Raw genomic sequence first — 21,064 nt, 5'->3', positions numbered from 1 at the left:
TGTGATGGTAGCGGGGAGAGCAAACCCACCAGCTTGACTCACGGCTTCATCTCACCTCCCCTAGAGCAGCCCGTAAGCCCGCTATAAAGGAACAATCAAACAAACAAACAAACAAAGTTGCACCCCTGTCGCCTCGTGTCTCCTCTCTTCTTTTAGGCAATTTTTTTCCTCCCTCTCTCCGCTCCCCTCGCAGCCTCCACTCCCCTTCCCTTGGCCCCTTCCTCCTTCTCTGTTTCGGCTGGAGGTGCCAGGACCCCCGGCCGCAGCCTCCCCTCCCCCGCCGCTCTGGTCCCCTCCCGTCGGGCCCTCCCCTCCCCCTCTGCGGCCGGCACAGCCAATCCCCCGAGCGGCCGCCAACATGCTCTTTGAGGGCTTGGAGCTGGTGTCGGCGCTGGCCACCCTCGCCGCGTGCCTGGTGTCCGTGACGCTGCTGCTGGCCGTGTCGCAGCAGCTGTGGCAGCTGCGCTGGGCCGCCACTCGCGACAAGAGCTGCAAGCTGCCCATCCCCAAGGGATCCATGGGCTTCCCGCTCATCGGAGAGACCGGCCACTGGTTGCTGCAGGTAAGGGCGCGCTCGCTCCGCTGCTCTCCGCGGTCCGCTAGCTGAGAGCGCGGGGCGGACGGAGCGGCGGGCCGGCCAGGGGGCGCCGGGAGCCTGAAGGCACTGGTCCCCGCCCCGCCCCTTCCCTTCCCTCTTCTCGGCCGCCGCAGCCCGGGCTTCCCCTGTCCGCCGGCAGCGCAGTTCCGGGACCACGGGCGCCCGCGGCGCAGGTTCAGGAGGCTGGTTAGAGGAGTTCCCAGACCTGAGAGGGCTCCCAAGACAGACTTGCCTGGGTCGCCGCTGGCCTGGCAGGGGGGCGTGGAGCGCCCCGGGGGCGCCCAGCGCGGCGTGAGCCCCAGGGAGCGTCCGGTCCAGAGCTTCTGCCACCTCTCCTCGGTGCTCAGCCCCAGTCGCCCTCGGCTTTCTGGGGTTGGCTGTGTCGCTGGGAGCCGAAAATTGAGTCGGGAGCTGAGGGGGCAGCTTGAATTGCCGTTTTAAAACTGTGTTCCCGTGGCGCCGTCGGCAGCGCCAGGTACAGCTACCCTGGTCCGCGATCTGTGCGAGTCTGTCTGTTTTGTGGTGGAAGAGGAGGAAGGTAACCCAAGGAAAAATGAGAAGCCGGAGAAGCCAGGGCTCTCGGCTTTCGGGGAAAAGGGTCTATTTACTTATTGGGTGGGGACAGTTTGGCAGGAGAGGGAAACTTGGGAGAGGTGAGTGTGGGATCCATGGAGAGAGTGCGTGTGTGCTTGTTAGATGCCGCACAGCCCCACTCTGCTGGTGATAATGGGGGTGGGGAGCGTGAGGGACCAGACCCAGGTAGGTAATGGGGAGATTAACCTGGAGTTAACCTCATCCAGTGCTAGACAATCGCTTTTGCAATGTGAAACACACCAGTTTTCTTCTTGGGGTGGGGGGCGCCTCTGTGGTACCTGGCGGGAGGTGTATTTGTGTGTACACGCGTTTGTCCTGTTAAGGGAAGCAGGGATGTCCTGAAACTAACAGTACCGGCACCAGAGAGGTGAAGCGAAAGGTGAGCGCTGGGATCTGTGGGTTTAGAGGTGCGAAAGCTTGGCTTGAAATTAACAGACGCGTGCAATCCTCGCGCGCACACACACACACACACACACACTCACCCTGCCCTGGGCCGAATGACAGCGAAGCGGGGGTGGGGAGGAGGTTCGAGGTTCCTCTGCCCTGTGGTCTTTCCACGTCCCGAATTTGGCCCTTCTCTTTTTGGGGTTGTTCGTGTAATGAAGTGGGGGGTCCCTTCAACCAATGGAAGTATCGCCCCCATCCCTCGCAAAGAAATCCCCAGAGCCTCTCCCTCGACACCACACTTAAAAGATCAACTGCAGCGGTGTTCTAGGCTTTGGGCCGCGACTTAGGAAATAAAATAACTTGGGCAACGGCTCCCGCCTTTTAGAGCTAGTCTGCTGAATCCACGGGCTGTCACCACCCACCCCCATTTCGTTTCCTGACCTCTCTCTGCCCCACCCCCCGCCAGGCCCCCCGTGACCTTTTCTCCGAATCCCACAAGAGCCGCTGGGGGTCAGCGTCCAACCTGCACAGAAGTTGGGGAGGGGGAAACCTACCCCTTCCCATCCCTCCAGCGCGGGGCCCTAGAGCCGGCGGGGTAGAGGGAAATAGGGGGTACGTGTACAGGAGCGCCTAAGGGGTTAATGAGAGCCCTCTGAGTCCCAGCGTTATTTTTTCGGAGTCATTTATCAGATTTTACGGGGGACCTCCAAGGGCTCTCCGTTTCCACCGAGCGCCATCTAAACAGAGCCCAGGGCTAAAAATACAACATTTTTGTATAAATTGGACTCGCGGCCCGAGCGGCCGCCCCTATGAAAGTCCTCTTTGTGAAGACCGTGGAAACGGCGGACAAATAACTCTTTATTAATGCCACAAAAAACGCACTTTAATTATAGTTAGGCAGATCAGAGGCGGGGGGTGGGGGCGAGGCGGCGGCGACCTCGGAAAATTCACAACCCAACTTTTGTGTTGAAAGAAAAGAAAAACAGAGGAAAAGAAGGAGAGGAGAGACGGAGGGTGAGACGGAGCGAGTGAGACGGTTATAGCAGACGGAGGGAGGGAACCCTTCACCTCACCACCCCCTCTGTCGCACTCCCACCTCCGCCTAGATTTTTCTTAAAGGGGAAGACGCCGTCTAGAAAGGCTGCAAGGCGGGGGGGAACTCTCCCCGTCCTCCAACCCGGGAGAGGGGACAGCGTTCTCGCGGCCCAGCCCCCCTCCTAGCTGCTCAGGCGCTCCCGGCTCGTTCCCCGTCGCGCGCAGGGGCCGGAGGCGCATGTGGAAAAGTGATTAGGACTCCGGGTTCTGCAGAGTCACTTTTCGGCTGTACTCGGGTGTGTGCATATTTAGCTGGAGAATAGTTTTCCTTGGAAGAAAGGAAAGTGAGGAGGGGGACTAACCCGGGATGGGGGGCTGAGTTGTCCCCTTGGGAGTGCAGGAGCTGATAGATCTGGAGTCCGAGTCCGTACGCCGGTGGGCGGGCAGGAGGGGCGGCTGGGCAGGAGGGGCGGCTGGGCAGGAGGGGCGGCTGGACAGGTGGCGCCCCTCCCCTTTTCCTCCGGTGCTGCCGGGGCAGAAGAAGGGTTAACGTGGGGTGGGGTAGCGAGTGCCGACGTCAAAGGTGAGCGGGACGCCCCTGCCCCCGCCCCTCTGAGGTCCCCACAGTTTCCGGTACCCGCGCGGGACCGGCTCCGCTAGCCGTTCCGACAGCCTGGCCGGGCCCCGGCCCCACAGTCCTCGGCTAGCGCCGCCACCGCCGAGGATCCTGTTACCTGCGCGGGTCGCCCCGCCCGGCCCCACCCCGCCCCGCGCTCGGGTTCCAGACTCCAGGGCGGCATCCAAAGTCCGTCTCCGTTATTTCCAGGGCAAAATGCAGTAGGAAAATCGCTGCTTTTGGCCCGTGACCCCGCCCAGCCAAGTCCTCCGAGGGCCGCCGGGTCCCTGCGCGGGCCACACCGGAGAGCGGAGGAAACTCCAACCCCCATCTGTAGATGCTGCCTCGGGGCACCGACCGCCTGCCGCTATAAATAATCTTTGGCCTACGGCCACCCCGCGGGGTCTCGCCAACCCGTGGCCCGGAGCCTGGAAATATTTATTCCGAGAGGCTCCCGAGCGCGGGGTAGGGGTGAGGGGTGGGGGCGGAGACTCCCACTTCGGGTCCAGCGGTCCGGAATACCTCTTTACTCTCGAAAGTCATTACTAAAAAACAGCCTCCTGGGGGTGCCCCTGGGCCTCCACTTCCTTGCGTTATTTATTATTCTCTAGGCCCTACTTCCCAGTTCTTGTGCACGCTATGAAAAATAAAACCTGTGTGCGTGTCTGTGTGAGTGTGTTTAGTGGGGCAAGGGGGCAGGTGACAGTGCCCCCGGTTGGGGTCCGCCGCCCCTCCCTCGCGGGCCCTCTGCAGAAGTGTACCCTGAGACGGACCCCGGTGTGGCTCCCGCAGGGTTCTGGCTTCCAGTCGTCGCGGAGGGAGAAGTATGGCAACGTGTTCAAGACGCACTTGTTGGGGCGGCCGCTGATACGCGTGACCGGCGCGGAGAACGTGCGAAAGATCCTCATGGGCGAGCACCACCTCGTAAGCACCGAGTGGCCACGCAGCACGCGCATGTTGCTGGGCCCCAACACGGTCTCCAATTCCATTGGCGACATCCACCGCAACAAGCGCAAGGTAAGAACTCTGCCCCCTTTCTTCCGCGCACCCACCCCCACCTCGGGGCAAGGAGTTCGTGGAGCCCTGGGAAATGCCCCCTACCGAATCTGTGCCCCCACTTTGCGCACCATGCTTGAAGACCCAACAGTTCTGCTCCTACAAGGCCTCGAGCCTGGATCCAGGGCCTACACCAGCCTCCTCTTTGTCCCTTATCCTGCTGGCCGACTGCGCCGTGGCTACCACCAACGGTGGCTTGGAAGAGCTTGAGCGTGCAGGGTCTGGGTTGTCGATCGCCTGTCCTTGCCTTGCTCCACAGAGCTGGAAAAAGAAGGGGGCGGGACAGTTGGCCAGCGTTCGCCTTTCGCCACGTTTCCCAGGGAATTCCGAGGACTGGAGACCGATCATTCCAAAATCAAAGCTGCCCTTCCCACCCACGCTGCTTGAAGGGAGGCGCAAGCAGGCGCGGCGCGTGCAAGTTGGGGACAGCTTGCACTTCTCTAGGCCCCCTCCGAGAGAAGTGCGGCGAGCTTTGGGCCTCGGAGCACAGAGGCCTGGGCCATGAGGGAAGGAAGGGCGGGCGGGGTCGGGGGAGAGCAGGCGAGGCACGAGCGGGGATCAAAGCGCACCCACCCCCCTGAAAGAGGAAGGGAAAGTGGGTGTTTATCCCTTGGATTTCCCGAGCGACTGGAGGAGGTGCGGAGGAGGCGCACACGGGGCAGGCCCCCGCCCCTCCCGGCTGCGTCCGTCTCCCAGCGCGGGCGGCACGTGCTGTTTGAACTGCAGTAACCCGAAAGCGGAGCCGGCGGGCCGGCCCTAAGCCGCCCCGGAGGGAGGCTGCGCGACCTCCCCCACTCCCTTTTTTTCCTTTGGATCAGAGGACTCATCCAGGTTTGAAACCTAAGGAAAGGAAGCGGCGGCAGACCGGGGAGGTGGGGAGGCGGACTCCCTCGCCAGGGGCCGGGTGTGCGGTGGTCTTGGAGAAAGTGCGGAGCCGTCTACTCGCTGGCGCATCCTGTAGCACTTGACGTTCTGAACAGCCTGTGAAGGGTAATTCTTAAAGGCAGACAAAAGAAGAAACAAACCGAGGAGACTGGGCTGATCCCCGCCCCCACACCAGTTCCCTTCTACAGCCTGCATTTCAGGAACTGGAAAGGCGCTCCCAAAGTCCTCTCTTCCATCTGCCCCACTCCTAGCCCCACTCCTAGCTGGAAGCAGTTATCACAGCCGGGGGGGCGGCGGGAGAGGGGTTCTGGGGAGTGGCGGGGAGGGGGCTGGAGGCTTCAGAATGAGGGCTTTTCAAAGGTGTTGGGCAGTTATTTTTCTCTCAGCCTTTGCAGCTCCACCACAGGCCCGTTTGAAAGAGTGAGGAGAGAGGAGGCTCAGCTCCAAAGGAGATGGCTGCTTCCTGACCTCCGCTTTCCGCAGGCTTTGCCAGAAGGGAATTATTGTCCCCTTTTCGCGGAAGGGGCCACTGAGGTGTAGAGCAGTTGAACCGGGTCAAGAGATAAATTTCCGGAGAGCCTGCAACACGGGACTGCATCGTCTATGGAATAGTCTCTAGGCCCCCGAGGAGAATCCTTCTCTGCCCTGCCCGCCTGGGGCTGCTGGACCCTGGGGTGGACAGTGAGTGCTTAGAGAAAGGCAGTGCGGCCAGGACCAGATTGTGAGATCCTGGGGTCCAGAGGGTTTTGGGGTGAGGACGTGGACTTGGGGTTCCACCCACCCTGGGCCTGACTTGGCCTGAGGCCTCCAGGTGTTGGCCAGGAAGGGCTTGCCAGGAAAGCCCCAAGGTTTTTTGGCCTACACTGTCCATTTACAGAAGAGGGAGAAGGAAGGGAGGGTGCAGATGGTCAGTGCTGGAGGAATACGGGGGAAAGGGAGAGACAGGGCTGGGGCTGGGTCGGGGCAGAAAGCGAGGGCCCTGACTGAGGTGGGGTGGCTGCCTATTCAGAACAGCCCATCCTTTAGCTTCCTGGGGATGCGTGGGGAGTCACCAGAAGCTGGTTCATCCTGCCAGAGGCCTGAGAGCTAAATGCAGGGCCCCCTCTTTGTGTGTAGCTAGCAGTTTTATGCTTGCCATGTTGGGGGGAGGGAGTGGAATGAGAAATGGGTAGGTAGCTAGACAAAAGGATCCTTCCCCCCAAATCTGCCTAATTGATTATCTAAGTTTACTGACATGGAAGTCCCGGGGCTAGGTAGGCAGAATCTAGCTGGAGGATAGGAGAACACTCAGGGCCACTGTTTCTAAATATCCATATTGCTCCTGGAGAGAATGGCCCATCTGTTGGACCCAAGGCCTGGTGGACTCAGTGTGGCCAAGGTGGGGGCTGCTGTGTGCCTCGCACATTGCCTTATCCGGCCCTTGCTGGAGTCAGGGGCTTGGCTGCAGTGTGGGCTGCTGGGCCAGGACTGGCCTGGTTAGGAGGTACGTGCGGGAAGTGGGGCCCAGGTGTGCTGGGGCCCGGCTGGTAGGGAACTGGAGCGTCACTGTTTCCACTGGGGCTGGTGGCCCACTCTGCCTCCGGGAGGTCTGACCAGATGTGTTGGAGGGGGCTCCTCACTGCCATCACTGCACTCCAGGTGTTTGCCCTGGCTGCCCTGGTGGTCTTGGGCCAGCAGGGGTGGGTGGGGTTGCCAGGGAAAAAGTCCAAGAAAGTCTTGCCCAGTCTACCAGAATCATCTCTGGAAGCCAGCCCAGTGTCCTTGCAGCCAGAGCCTCAGACTCCCTCCCTGCTCCTGGGTTACCCCTCCCCTGCCCAGGGCCTGGGGTATCTCTGATGGATAGGGGAGGGACCCCATCTCGCTTTGTGTGTAGAGAGCGTGCAGAATTGCCCTAGAAAAGCAGATGGAGTCTGGTTACTAAGGTGAGGGTGATAACAGTTGTTTAAAACATGGAGAAGGAGCTAGGGAATCATTCTAGAAGCTTCCTATGCCCAGCCAGGATTGGGCCTGTCCTCTTTTCCTTTGGAGATAGGACTGGACCTCTATGCATCAAGAACCCAGCAGCTTCAGGGCACCCCTGAACAGTGGCCTGGAGTTACCCTCAGGGAACTTGGAGGTATTTCAGGGGAGGGACTTAGCCTTGGAGTCCCTGGACTGGGGAGACCTCAGGAGTGGTAGTCTTGCCCCTTCTACACAAACCCCTGCCTACAAGGCCTTCGGGGCCTGAAGCCAAGGTGAGGGACTAGGCTTTGGAGGTAGGGGTCAAGAAACCCTGCCTGTCCACCCAATGTCCCTGACCTTTGGGTCTCATCTTGGAAGCTTGTACTGGGGTCTGTGTTGGAATGGAGCGGCCAGGAGAAGCCTCGGCAGGAGGATGGTGCCAGGAGTACCCATGGTTGTGGGGTCCTGGGGAAGGCTAGCCCACACTGGCTTTAGGAGGCCTTGGACAAAGGCACAGCCTCTGGCTACAGTGATGTCCACCAGGCTCAGCTCAGGGCAGAAGGTCCAGCCTGCGCTGGATGGAAGGCCAGTGGCACAGCCAGGCAACTCTGCTGCTGGGAGATCTGCCCCAGCCTCCGGGCATAGGCACAATGCCTTTTTTCTGCCAACATAAGTCCTTTACCCAAAAGTTACTGTAGCACCAGTGGGTGGGCACAGGGGCTGCTGAGGGGGCGGGTGGCAGGAGCGAATCTATCTGAAGGTCAGTGGGGGAGGGAACCCATGGTCAGCTGCCAGGGCGCCTGGGAGTGGGCGCCTCCCTCTGCATGCCCTTGTGCCAGGCAGTGGGTGGGTGGGCGGCCTGGATGCGGGGGCCAGCCCTTCTCTCTGTCCCTCCTTTCTGTGTCCTTCTCCCAAGTCAGGGAGGGGTCCAAGGCTGTGGTGCTGATGCGTTTGCTCACTCTCCCAGCCTTGGAAGACAAAGGTGGCCTTGGTGGGGAGTGAGAAGGCTTGGTGGGGTCTGCCCTGGCCCTGGCCCTCCCATGCTGGTCGCTGTATCTGTCCTGGGTCCCCTAGGCCTAAAAAGAGGCAGCTGCAGGGCCCTGAGACATGCCAGGACCACACCAGCGTGGTGGGGACAGCTGGCCTCACCCTGAGAGTGGACTTCACCCTGAGGAGGTTCCCCTTCAGGACCCTTGGATAAATTCAGAGCCCACCAGGCCTGGCAGAGGGCAGCTCTGTGGGAATTGGAGTGGTGGGAAGCAGGGAGTTCAGGGCCTCTGGTGGCTGTGGCCAGCCATGCTCTGCACTGTGGCCTTGGAAGGGCCCCTTGGGAGGGCCCGTCCCCACCCACAGCTTTCTAAGGCGGGGCTTCCTGATGGCTGGAGGCAGGAGAGGTAAGAGCAACCGGGCAGATCTCAGAATCTGTGTCTCTGCAGGTATTTGCCAAGAGCTGCCCGCCTCTCCTTGTCTTGCCCACCTTGTGCTATGTGGAAGAGTTAGGGCAGTGGGGGGCATGTCTCCAGGTGGGATGATCACAGCTGGAGTCAAATGGGGGGCAGGCGCTCTGCTCCAACTGCTGGAGCCTGTTGGGGATCTGGGCCAGCCTCCCCACAACCAGAGGGACTGAGTGTGCCCAGCCCCACACACCCGGATTGGACATTTCCAATTCTGGGTGAAGCTGCCTGGCATTTCCAGTGGGCCAGGGTGAAGCTGAGGCTCAGTGGAAATGCCAGGCAGCTGGGAAGATGACGTCCTCTCACCCTCCTTGCCTGAATATAAAGTACACACCTTGGCGTCACCCCTGTGTGGACGGCTGCCTCAGCGGCGGCCTGCCCTCTGTTACTCTTTCCACTCTGCAGGCCGAGGCTCCGGTGGCTTGGCCGGGTGGCCTGCCCAGGCCCCCACCCTCCTGGGCAGCTGCTTCCATTCCTCCCAGTCTGAGTCACTGGCCCGGGCAGTGGGTCCCTGCTTCAGCTCTGCCGGCTCCTGCGCCCATCCATTTGTCCATCTGTCCACACCGACCAGCAGAGAAGGGGGAGGCTGTCTGGCTGAGCAAGTGTGGCACGCAGGGCCATAGGGGTTCACAGAGCGACTTCCCTCCCAGGGCACTGGGTGAGAGGCGGGAGGGGTGAGGACGCCTGGTCGGGGAGAAGGCACTTGTAGAAATACTGATGGGGAATCTGAGCCTTCACCAGCCCCTCGGGGTGCCCCCAGACCCTTGTGGGATCAGCTCCCACTCCGGAGGGAGGAGAGAAGCAAAGGTGCGGACTCCCGAGCCTCTGGCGTCCTTGGGGGCTTGGCGGGAGTTGTCCAAGGCCATCCCTCCCAGCGAGTGCCCTCATCCCTCCTGCCCGAGCCTCTGAGGCTGCAGCAGGTAAACCTGGACAGGCGATCCTGCTCCTGCGACAGTGCTTCGCTCTCCCCTGCACCAGCCCTGGTGGGAAGGCCATACCTGCCGCTCCCTCTGCAGGGTTTGGTCTGGGCCTGGGCTGGCTTTCAGTGACCTTTGTCCGGCCTTCTTGGCTGACTTTTGGGAATTCCGAGGGAAGCCCCAGAGGGAAACAAAGCAGCTTGGCTCCTGCGATGCCTGTGGTCAGGGAAGTAGCTGCGGCCCGAACCCTTCCTCTCTTCACTCAGAGCCGCTCCCTGGCACCTTCCCAGTATGCCCCAGTCCTGACCCTAGCAGGCGGCAGCCTCAGACCCAGCCCTCCCTGACGCAGCCCCGGCAGCCCTCTGCCCCAGCCCGGGCCTCCGCCTCCGCCTCCGCCGTCCTTCGTGGCCGGTGGTGGTTTCAGAGCTGCCCCAGCTTCCGGAACTGCCTTCGTTGTTACCCCTGGGCACAGACCCAGGGATGAGGCCCTGGAGGCCTCCCAGGCTGGGGAGGCCCCTATGCCTGTGGAGCAGCTGGGCTAGAGGAAGGGGCCTGGACCTGGTGCCTCTGAACCCAGCCCCTGGGGCTGGAGTGCCCTCCACTCACCTTTGCTGGGCTTCTTATTTGGGCGGTTTCTCCACCTCGCGGTGGGCTCTGAGGAGCGTCATGGACAGCCCGGTGGAAAGGCCCTCAGAAGGGCCAGTCAGGCCTCTCATGAACCCAGAGGGGAAACAGCTCCAGGAGGGGCAGCAGCCTGCTGGCTGTCACTCAGCAAGTCAGCTGCGGCAAAGACAGAGTCCTGGAACTGCCTTCACTTCTCTTCCAGAAGCCTCAGCCCCAGGGGCCTGCAGGTGCTGGGTGGCAGTGGCTTTTCCAGGATTCCAGCTTCTGGCCTTGCCCATGGACCCCCCTCCCCCCGGGGTCAGGTGTGGACCCCGGTCCTCGGAGTCCTCCTCTCAGTTCCAGGTCCCCCCGGCCTTCTCTCTTCCTGAACTGTCCCTGCCTGCCCTCCAGGGCCCCCAAGGCCTGGGAAGGAGTAGTTCAGCCGGCCATCGCTAGAGGGCGCAGGAAACGGAACCCATAGGGCAGGGCAGAGCTTGTCCATGGGTGAGGTGGGGGCCTCCACGCTCCCCCTTTTGAAACCCTGGGATGGCCCCTCCCGGGCCACTATAGCCCGTTTGGGGTGCGTGAGTGGGGGCTGGAAGGCACTCTCCAGGGAATTTGAGCATTGCCAAGTTCTGGGCCGCTTTGAAGGGATAGCATCTGCTTAGGGGCAGGTGGGTGCTGATGTTTGGGAGCTGATGTTTTTGGGTGCAGATGTTGACGTGCTCAGTGGATTGAAAGGAGGTCACCTGGCTCCACCTCACTGTTTTACAAATGAGGAAACTGAGGCTTGGGGGAGCAGGTGGCCACTCGGCCATAATTACACTGTAAGTTGCTGAATGATGCACAGTTACAACTCAGCCCCTTTTCCGTCACCCACTGCACCTTAGAGCCCACTGGCTTCGACTTTGGCTGGGCCTGGTGGAGGTGGCCTCTGCCTTTTCCCCACTCCTCATGTCTGTCTTTGGATCAGGTCTCCCATGTGTTGGGGGCCCTGGCCAGCCCCTACCCTGCACCCTCCATGACAGAACCCCTAGTCCATCCTCGGCTGGCTGGCTCTGGGCCAGCTATGACCTCTCTGGCCCTCCCTGTCCCACCTCTGGGCTCTCTGTCCCGCCATGGAGGTCTGGTGGCCGCAGAGTGATTTTCCTGCCCTCTGTCTCGTTTCCTGATGCACTTTCCCTTCCTATGTACGGCTGTCTGCTCACCCCGTTGTCTGCTCACCTTGTGGCTCTCTGCTGTCTGGAAGGGATGCTTCATTGGCTGGTGCTGGGCTCCAGGATAAAGGCGCCCTCCCATTCCCCCAAGACCCTTCATTTGCCCAAAGGCTGAACCTGGAATCCTAAGGACACGAGGGTTGGGGGTTGAAGCAAACAAGCACTGCCTTTATCCATCACTCTCTGAAGGGAGGCAGCAGTTAGAGGCCCCTGGAAATTCCGTGACCCCCAAAACTGGGCAAGGTGTGAATGACCCATCTGGGCCTAGGCTGACCTAGGCGACCTCCTATCATCCTTCTACCTCTCAGTTGTCCCTTTGTAGCAGGCCTGCCCCAAACAGTGCAGGCCTCTCTGCCCCTTGCCGGCCTCCTGCCCTCCCTCCCTCCCTCCCTCCACCGGGAATTTCGGAATGAAAGTGCTATTGTGAACGCCTGGCTGGGCCACTGAAGGGCCAGCACTGTTATTTCTGCAAACCAGCCCTCCCATTAGCCATGCAGGGCCCAGGCCAGGAAAATGTTACCTTTCCTCCCTGAGCTGACTGCAGGGGAAATTCTCACATTTACAGTTTGTGCGGTGGTTGTGTTTGGGGGGCAGGAGGGGAGGGTGGCGCGTGTGTATGGTTTGCACGGGGTGGAATGGGGGGCTCCTTCTTCTGCTTGTCCCTCCCCTCCCGGCCTTTACTTGGTGCTAGTGGCAGGGGGCACTCCCCCTTTTCATCTGAACTCTGGTGGGTTGGAGGCTGCTGCTTGTGAGTGAGACCCACGGGCTATTGGTAAATAAACTAACATCCTCCCCTTTCCTCCACACATGAAAAACTTGTGCTGGGAGACCTGGGTGAGGAGGGGTGGCGAGGGGGCTGCGGAGCCAGTCGGGAGGACGGAAGGCAGGGAGGTGGAAACAAGCAGGACTCACTGGCCACTTCCAGTGGCCGTGGAAGATGCCGGGAATTCACAGGGCTTCTGTTTGTCTTTATGATCTTTGGGGGTGGAAAGCCATTGCCCCCAACCCCCCGGTTCTGGACCTGGCCTCACTGAAGGCCTTTTAATGGCACAACTGTTAATACACTTCCTAGAATCTGCACCCAGTAGGTGTTTCCCACAAGTGATAAGTTTTGGTTCTCAGGAAGTCCTGCTTGAGGTCTAGTCTCAGGCTTTCTTGCTGTCCCATCCGTGGAGTGGCTTTCCCCCGAGGGCCGTCCCTACTTCCCTGTGCGGTCCGATACCTGTGCTCCACTTCTCCCGGCACGCCTGCCCTTTGTCCTGCGATTCCACAATGGGCTTTGCAGTGTAAGGGCAGCCTCCCTGCCCTGGCCCGCTCAGCCCCCACTTGTGCCCCTCGCAAGCCACATCCCCCAAAGACTTGCTGGCAGCTGGCCTGCCCAGCTCCCAAGGCTTTGCTATTGTGTGGAAGCTGAAGTTCTCCCTGGTCACATTCATCCTTGAGGCAAAGTGAGGGGCTGGACAGGGGCGGGCTGTGCCAGTTGGCTCACCCACCCACCTCTCTGCCTTCCAGGTCTTTTCCAAGATCTTCAGCCACGAGGCCCTGGAAAGCTACCTGCCCAAGATCCAGCTGGTGATCCAGGACACACTACGTGCCTGGAGCAGCCACCCCGAGGCCATCAACGTGTACCAGGAGGCACAGAAGCTGACCTTCCGCATGGCCATCCGGGTGCTGCTGGGCTTCAGCATCCCTGAGGAGGACCTCGGGCACCTCTTTGAGGTCTACCAGCAGTTTGTGGAGAACGTCTTCTCCCTGCCTGTCGACCTGCCCTTCAGCGGCTACCGGCGGGTGAGCACCCGGGGCCTGGGAGGAGAGGGGCAGGGGCACCCGTGAGCCTCCTCTCGGGTGGTGGGTGGCTGACCCCGAGACAGGAACCTAGGCATGGGGCCCATGGCGGAGGGAGAGGTGTCAGCGTCAGGTAGGAGGAGGCTGGAGTCTTCCCTGGTGATCCCGAGGCTCAGATGGGAGCCTGCCCTTCCATGTGGGTGACAGCCCTTTCTCCCCGCAGGGCATTCAGGCCCGGCAGATCCTGCAGAAGGGACTGGAGAAGGCAATCCGGGAAAAGCTGCAGTGCACACAGGGCAAGGACTACTCAGACGCCCTGGACCTCCTCATCGAGAGCAGCAAGGAGCACGGGAAGGAGATGACCATGCAGGAGCTGAAGGTGGGGGGCACATGCCCCTTGCTGGCAGCACCAGCACCCACACTCCATTCTGAGCTTTCCCTGGTGGAAATGTGCCCGGCCCTTTCTACCCCCCTTTAGTCCCACCCCACACATGCTTTCTGAGCAGTGGCTGGAGACGGTGAAACTGGAGGCAAAGTCCATGTCTCTGCCCCTGCTGTGCAGGATGCAATGGGGCACCCTCCCCTCCCCATGGCCTGCAGGGAGCTCAGGCCTGGGAGTGATCTCAGTTCATGTCCTGGTCCCAATATCCCTAGGAGGCCATCTAAGGAAACGCAGGCCCACAAGGGGAAACCACTTGCTTGATGCCAGCCTCAGCCCTTGGGGAAGAGCAGGGGAGATTTGGATGTGGGGTCTCCTCCCCTACCCCCAGCCTTTTCAGGTTGCTGGCACTTTGCATCCCCTCCCATTCCCCCCGTGCCTGGTGAACCCAGCTGTGCTCCACGCAGGGCCTGCTTGCCCTGCTTTGAGTGGATGTTTCACCCGAGGAGGGCTCACTCACCTGTCCCCACCTGAGCTCTGCAGGCCCCTCCACTGCTGGTGCCCATGGACACTCACTGCAGCCTCCCCTGCCCGCTGTCTTTGCCTCCCCATATTCTAGCTCCAGCTTCTTTACTGGGGAGGTAGGAAGAAGCCCTAGTGGTTTTCCCATTATAGTCAGCTTTCTGATTTATGGGGGGTGCCGTGGCCAGTAATGGACCCAGGTCCCTTCATTCCTCTCCCTGGGCCCAGAGTCCACATTTGGGAAATGCAAGGATTGCTATGAGATGGCCTGCTGGGGCCTTTCTATGGGGAACCCATGGCCCTGGTGTCCTGCTCCCCAGAGAGCCCTGGCGGGGTCTTCAGGTCCTCTGGAGGTCACCTCCCCTCAGCCTCATCCCAGGTCTCCAGGGGTGTGGCCCCAGGCTGCCTGCCAGACCCCATTGGCTCCTCTGACTCCCCCTAACGTCCTCCTGTGTTGGAGGAAGGGGCTGGCACTGGGAGTGGGAAGGCCCAGGTTTAGCCCCACATTGCCCACAGTGCACACGCACACCTGCGCGCAGGGCCTGGCTCCTTGGGATTTGTTCTTTTTCTCCTGTGAGCCCACTGCATATCAGGCCTGTGGGGCTGGCCCAGGACCCCAGCAGTGAGTGAGAAGTGGCCCTACTTCAAGGGACTCTAGGCCAGTGCTCTGCCTGTGTCACAGCAGTTTTGTCTTCTGCCCAGCCAGGGACTGGCTGTGACTCTCATGTCCATGGTGACACTAATGCCCCTGCACATGAGGCTCAGAGGAAGCAGAATTCACTGCAGGAAGCAGGCAGGGCCCAGCACAGATGACCTGGGCACAGGGGCCACTGGCCGAATGGGGCGGCCCCTGCCTGGCCGAACCCAGACCTCCAACAATGCCTCTCCTCTGTGGCCTACAGGATGGGACCCTGGAGCTGATCTTTGCGGCTTATGCAACCACGGCCAGCGCCAGCACCTCACTCATCATGCAGCTGCTGAAGCACCCCGCTGTGCTGGAGAAGCTGCGGGAGGAGCTGCGGGCTCATGGCATCCTGCATAGCGGCGGCTGCCCCTGTGAGGGCACCCTGCGCCTGGACACGCTCAGTGGGCTGCGCTACCTGGACTGCGTCATCAAGGAGGTCATGCGCCTGTTCACGCCCATTTCTGGCGGCTACCGCACTGTGCTGCAGACCTTCGAGCTCGATGTGAGGCTGGGTCCGTGGTGCGGGGGGTGGGGAGGCGGGGGCAGTATGATGGGGGTGAGATGGAAGACCAGCTTCCACTTCGGGGACTTCAGGTCTGATGGGGAGCCAGTGCTTGCTTCAGGGAGCTTTCAGTCTGATGGGAGAAGCACGCCCCAAATGCAGTCAGATGAAAGCAAGCTGGGTGGCGTATGTGAGTTGCATGTGCACATCTACAGATAAGAGCCTGGACTAACATGCTGCGTGTGGCAGGCTGGCCAGGCCTTGGGGGCCACTGTGGGGTGTTTCTAGGAAGAGGCAGGTTTGAACATCCGGGCTGGGCAGGGATCCAGCAGTCCTGGTCCCTCTGCGGGCCCCTCCGGCTCTCACCACCTGCTCCCCGGCCCCCCTTTTGATCCAGGGTTTCCAGATCCCCAAAGGCTGGAGTGTCATGTACAGCATCCGGGACACCCACGACACAGCGCCCGTGTTCAAAGATGTGAACGTGTTCGACCCCGACCGCTTCAGCCAGGCGCGGAGCGAGGACAAGGACGGCCGCTTCCATTACCTCCCGTTCGGTGGTGGCGTCCGAACCTGCCTGGGCAAGCACCTGGCCAAGCTGTTCCTGAAGGTGCTGGCGGTGGAGCTGGCCAGCACCAGCCGCTTTGAGCTGGCCACGCGGACCTTCCCCCGCATCACCCTGGTCCCCGTCCTGCACCCCGTGGATGGCCTCAGCGTCAAGTTCTTTGGCCTGGACTCCAACCAGAACAAGATCCTGCCGGAGACAGAGGCCATGCTGAGCGCCACTGTCTAACCCAAGCCCACCCGCCTCAGCCCAGCCCAGGCAGTGGGGAGGCGGTGATGGGAGGTAGAAACCTGTGTGTGGGAGGGGCCAGAATGGGGAGGGCAAGTGGCCTCCATACTTGCCCTTCCCTGGTCCCCCTCCCTGGCAAACCCTACCCAAAGCCAGTGGGCTCCATCCTTCCTAGGGCCGGGCTCCCCTTCTGGGTCCCGCTTCCCTCCAGCCACTCCGAATTTCCCACCAGCTCAGCCCCTGGGAAGGGCGTGGCGGGGGCTCTGCATGCCCGTGACAGTGTTAGGTGTCAGCTCGTGCTACGGTGTTCTTGTGATGTTCTGAAATGCCCCTTCCCTCCATTCCCTTCGGACCCTTTTAGCTGCAGCTGGGGGACGGGAAGAGCGGTGCCCCCTTTGGCACACTCTTCAGCGTCTCCTCCTCCTGTGTCCCCACCGTGTCTGCCCAGGAACAGTATCCTGGGTAGCAGGAGTCGGCCTTGGGGCGGGGGCTGCCACTAACCTGGAGACTGTCTTTCCTCATGCCCCCGTTCCTGCCCTCCCCCGCTGGTTTGGACATTTGAAATTATTGCTGCTACTTGTTCTGTCCTCTGACCTTGGGGCAAAGGATCCCCAGGTCCTGTCTCCCCAGCATCCTCCCTCGTGGCCCTGGGTAGGTGCACTGATACCCCCACCTCCCCAGCCCCTATGAACCAGGCCCTGCTACACACTCGGGCCTGTGGCCCTCGGCTCATGCGCTACCCGCCCCCATATTTATTCACTGATAGAGAATCTTGGGGATGCTGGGGTCTGGAGCAAACATCTCCTCTCCTGCATGCCCTAGCCTGTGTTCCAGCTGTCCTGGCCAGACTTCTGTGAGTGAAGAGGAAGGGGTCTCTGGTCAAACCCAGCCCCCAGGCCTAGGGTTGAACAGCCTTCCCCGGCTCTGGGCATTATTATTTGGGTTTAATCTCGGAACCTCACTCCTGGGCTGAAGTCTGGAGCCTCTGCCTTGTCCCTGGTGGAGAAGGGACATGGCCCATTGCTTCCTCCCTGTCCTGTCAAAAACCCTGATCAGGTAGATTTGGAGGTGGCCAAGATTTCCTGCTTGGCCCCTGTTCACCCCAGTGCCCCTGACTCCAGTGCGTGAGTATGGGGAAAGATACGGGTTCTTCTGATGGGGTGCCAGGGCCTCCGTCTTCCTTTCCTTAACCCTCCCCCTTTGCCCTCAACCCTGAAAAAGGTGTCCTGGAAGTCCCTTCCACCTCTATGCCACTGTCTGCTTAGCCCAGCTCAGGGGTGGGGAAGAGGCGAAAGTGTGGGGGAGGGGAGCGCAGCGGCAGTCCTGCCTGGGAGCTGACTCTGGGCGGTGTGGGCTCTGGGCAGCTGCGGGGAGGCTGCCGCCAGAGCTGAAGAGGTGGCTACGTGCGGTTTGTCAGAGGGATTGGGTTGGAAACTGGCCATTTGGGATGACTGGGTGAAAGAGGAGTAGCTCCTGCCACTGGCGTTTTGAGTGTTGGCGATTTGGGATGCCTCCTGGGGATGGTTTGGGGCCTTCGATGAATCTCTAAGCAGTTGTGTCTGTTTTCAGATTTTTCCTTGCTTTCTGTGTTTCTCTATTGGTTTTTGATGCTGTCGAAAACACAGAAGAATGAAGGACATCGCAGTCCCCAATCGCTGCTGTGAGCACCTCAGCGGCTCCCTGAAACCAGATCCCGTGGGCAGCCCCACAGACCAACCCTGACCCCACCCACGGCCACCCTGACCGTAGACTTCAGGAACAGCCCATACCATGCAGACTCTCTACAATCCCCGACTCAGATGTTTCATTTATTTCCTGCTTTTCCACTACTAAAAAAAAGTGTGGAACAGACGTTACTGGCAAAAATAGTTCAACGTTTTTAAAAACATTGGTAAAAATCCCTTAATCACCCCCAATTCTCAAAAAATGGGCCAGAATGGGTAAAGACTTGTCAAAGCTTGCAATATAGCTACATAGTGCACCCGAAACCTATTCCCCCCACCCCAACACACAAAACCAGTATCTGCAAGGTTCTTTTGCCTTTAGGCTGATCCAGCTGGCCCTGAACCACTTGCTTTTGCCTATCTAGGGGAGCAGTAAGTGGAACTTCAGACAAGAAGCCCGCTGGGTCTGGTCCAGGGGAGGGGCAGGGGGCATGGGGCTGGGAGGTCTCAGGGACCTTCCCTTGGGGTGGCCAGCCTGGTAGGGGGCAGAGAAGGAAAAGCTGAGGGGGGTCCCTGTGAGGGAGGAGAGAAGGATCATTTGCCCCGCTGGGTCTCAAAGGCAATGAGAAGAGAGCCGAAGAAAGCTCTGGCTGGCTGACAGGTTCCCTGTGTTGTAATTCGCCCCTCCTTTCAGCTCTTCAGTCAGATACTGTGTCTGTGTGTGTGTGCGCGTGTTTCATAGATCTAGCGTTAGATGGGTGATATTTCTCACTTATCATCCCTAACTGTTGTAACTTGACCTAAAAAAGACGAAACCCACAGAACTCTTCCTGCCACAGGCTTGCAGATTGAAGCACTTTCAATGTTGGGCGCTGGCGTTTGTGTTCCGGGCACCACCATGACCCTGCCCAGATGGCGATAGTATTTTATACACAAACTTTTTTTTCATAAATGTTATAATTTTGTGTCTGTCTTTATAAACTATTATAAGTACTATTTTTGTTATAATTCAAAATAGATATTTAGTATAAAGTTTTTGCTGTTAAATATTTGTTATTTAGTAAAATATGAATTTTGCTCTATTGTAAACATGGTTCAAAATATTAATATGTTTTTATCACAGTTGTTTTAATATTGAAAAAGCACTTGTGTGTTTTGTTTTGATATGAAACTGGTACCGTGTGAGTGTTTTTGCTGTCGTGGTTTTAATCTGTATATAATATTCCATGTTGCATATTAAAAAAATGAATGTTGTGCATTTTGTGATTTTGGAAATACTCAGTGTGGCTCTTTCATAGGCTTCCATAATAAACCATGGGGACTCACCCTCATCTCCGTTGCCTCTCTGCTCTCTGCCTTCTCAGCTTTACTGAAAGGGTCCTCCTGGGCCACCTGTGTTCACATCAGCAATGCCCTGTCCACTTTGTCATCTAGGAAGCCCTTCCCTAAAACCTCTGTCCTGTGAGGCCAGTTCGCTGTTCCTTGCATGCAGGCACAGAGGTCTGTGTCAGAGTCTGGGAGAAGGAGGTTCCCTGGGAAGGGGAGAGAGAACCAGTTAGCCTATTGTGGGAGGGGCAGCGGGGAGGACTTTCCGAGTGTGGCCATGGCTGGTGGGGGGTGTCTCGGGGACAGAGGGACCGAGAGTTCTGAGCCTGTCTTGTTAACCTGAGCGAGGACACTGATGTTCACAGTGACGTGGCAAATTGGGGAGCAGAATTCGGTTCTGACATGCGGCCTCGAGTCCCACGCCAGCACTTCTCAAAGCCTGTTTGGTGGGTGTTGTGGGATCACATAGATTCCAGGATCAAATGAGTTTGGGAAGTGGGTTAAACACAGTCATCCTGGTTCCCCTTCTGCAGGCCTTGTCAGAACCTTGAGCCCCAGGATGCGTAGCCTCAGGGGCAGTAGAGTGTGGGGTAGACACAGCTGCAGCGTTCTCCACGCCTGTTTGAGGGCTGAAACCCTGTCCTCCTGCGCTGATTATCTCATTTCACAGAGAGATCCGCAGCCTGTCACAGAGGCCTGAGGCGAGGACCAGCAATGGGCATGGCTCTCAGTGCTTCGAAAAGCAACCCCCCAGGTGGTTCCTGGGATGGGAGGCTGTGGGTGGTGAGGGAGGGCGATGACGGAGCCTCAGCCCCTCAAGCTGCACACTGGGAACTAGGAAAGGCCAAAGCGTGGCCAGGCTGGCCCTAGCTTCTGCACCGCTCTGGTCCCATCACCACAGCCTGAGGGCAAAGGCCCACCCCGAGCTGGCCCGAGAAGAGCCCATTTGTGGCTGGAGCATTTCTTTTCAGTACAGTCAGTCGGACTCAACCTCGGCTCGGAGCACCCTGACCCAGGCACACCCTGGGGGTGCAGGGCCTGGCTCTGCCTGGGTCTTAGAGCCTGGCCACCCAGAAGAGAAGGACCTGCCATCAGAGCAATGTCACCAGAGCAGGATGCTCAGCAGCCTTGAGCCCAGCTCACCTGCTCTGGCATCCTTTCCGCCTCACCTCCCCGCTCTGCACTGTGAAGGGGCTCCAGCCCTCCACTCCCGCAGGATGGGAAAAAGGGCAGGGACTTTCCTACAGCCACAAAAAACAGACGGTAGTACTGGGAGCCTGCCCTACTCCGCACACGCGCGCTCCAAGGGGCACCCTCAGACGGAGGCCCCCAGCGTCCTGAGAAGCAGTGAAAAGCCCCAGCTTCTGCAGGGAATCCTGCCAGGAAAGGTGGTCGCTTTCCAGAGAGTAAATTCCATCCCTCCTGGTGGAATGTCCTGTGTGGCAGCAGAAGCAACGGAAGCACGGCTCCTGGGCTGCCTCAGCCTGACCACCCTGCTCGAGGTAGGCGGGCCCAGCTGGGCAGGCGGCTGGCCCTGTCATCACCCACGCTGTCCTTGCCTCTCCCCCCTGGGCCCAGTGGGTCAATGACGTCCCCGACGTGGTCGCCTACCCCAGGGATCTCCTGGCCTGGAAGAAGAACAACAGAGACTGCCGTGGACAGACAAACACGGACTCTGTTTGTCCAGGAATTGGGGCGCCAGTTTGGAGGGAACTCGCAGACCGCACACTCTGCCACTTCTTTGCACTTTTCCAAAACAGCCTGGCCTTGGCCGGGCCGGGTTGCCCAGGGTGGCAGGGGGCTGGGAGCCAGGAACAGAGCCGGGAAAAGCAGGGCTGGGGGGCCAGCGTGGGGGGTAAACAGGTGAGGACAGGAACGCTGCTCTGCTGGATCTGCTTAGCTCTGACATGCCTTGGAGGGGAGATGGAGAAGCAGGCAAGAGGGGAAGAGGGAGAGGGGCAGATGAAGAGAGAGGGAGGAGAGGGAGGGAAAGGAGGTAGAGAAGTGAGGAGATGGGAGGAGGAGGAGAGAGACAATGCCCTTGTCTGGCCTCCCAGGAGACTCTTCTTCCAGCCCCTTCAGCTTTGGCTCCTCCCTGTGAGAAGAAC

General features: G+C 59.7%; 1 protein-coding gene across 2 annotated transcripts; it reads left to right on the top strand.

Moving 5' to 3' along the window:
• Positions 1-358: 358 nt before the first annotated feature.
• CYP26B1 (cytochrome P450 family 26 subfamily B member 1) lies at positions 359-18,961 on the top strand. Of its 2 annotated transcripts, none has more exons than XM_012475700.2 (6): positions 359-562; positions 4,023-4,247; positions 12,816-13,091; positions 13,312-13,467; positions 14,892-15,176; positions 15,574-18,961. In XM_012475700.2, exons 1-6 carry the CDS (start codon positions 359-361, stop codon positions 15,964-15,966), a joined length of 1,539 nt encoding a protein of 512 aa, XP_012331123.1. In that variant the 3' UTR covers positions 15,967-18,961. The 2 variants fall into 2 exon arrangements, with proteins under 2 accessions (XP_012331123.1, XP_012331124.1); XM_012475701.2 differs by lacking the exon at positions 359-562 and adding an exon at positions 985-1,073.
• The last annotated feature ends 2,103 nt before the right edge of the window (positions 18,962-21,064 follow it).

The sequence above is a fragment of the Aotus nancymaae genome, unplaced genomic scaffold (genome assembly GCF_030222135.1).
Source record: "Aotus nancymaae isolate 86718 unplaced genomic scaffold, 86718_ANA_hifiasm-v0.15.2.pri h1tg000057l, whole genome shotgun sequence".
Lineage (NCBI taxonomy): Eukaryota > Metazoa > Chordata > Mammalia > Primates > Aotidae > Aotus > Aotus nancymaae.
Note: the sequence above shows the minus strand (reverse complement) of the source record. Positions and strands in the feature narration are given on the sequence as shown.

What these genes read in the sequence shown, in the direction of transcription:
- CYP26B1 (XM_012475700.2), top strand. Translation starts at nt 359, where the DNA reads ATGCTCTTTGAGGGCTTGGAGCTGGTGTCGGCGCTGGCCACCCTCGCC. An exon ending in TGACCATGCAGGAGCTGAAG is followed by an intron (nt 13,468 to 14,891) that starts GTGGGGGGCACA and finishes TGTGGCCTACAG; the next exon opens with GATGGGACCCTGGAGCTGAT. An exon ending in TGCAGACCTTCGAGCTCGAT is followed by an intron (nt 15,177 to 15,573) that starts GTGAGGCTGGGT and finishes CTTTTGATCCAG; the next exon opens with GGTTTCCAGATCCCCAAAGG.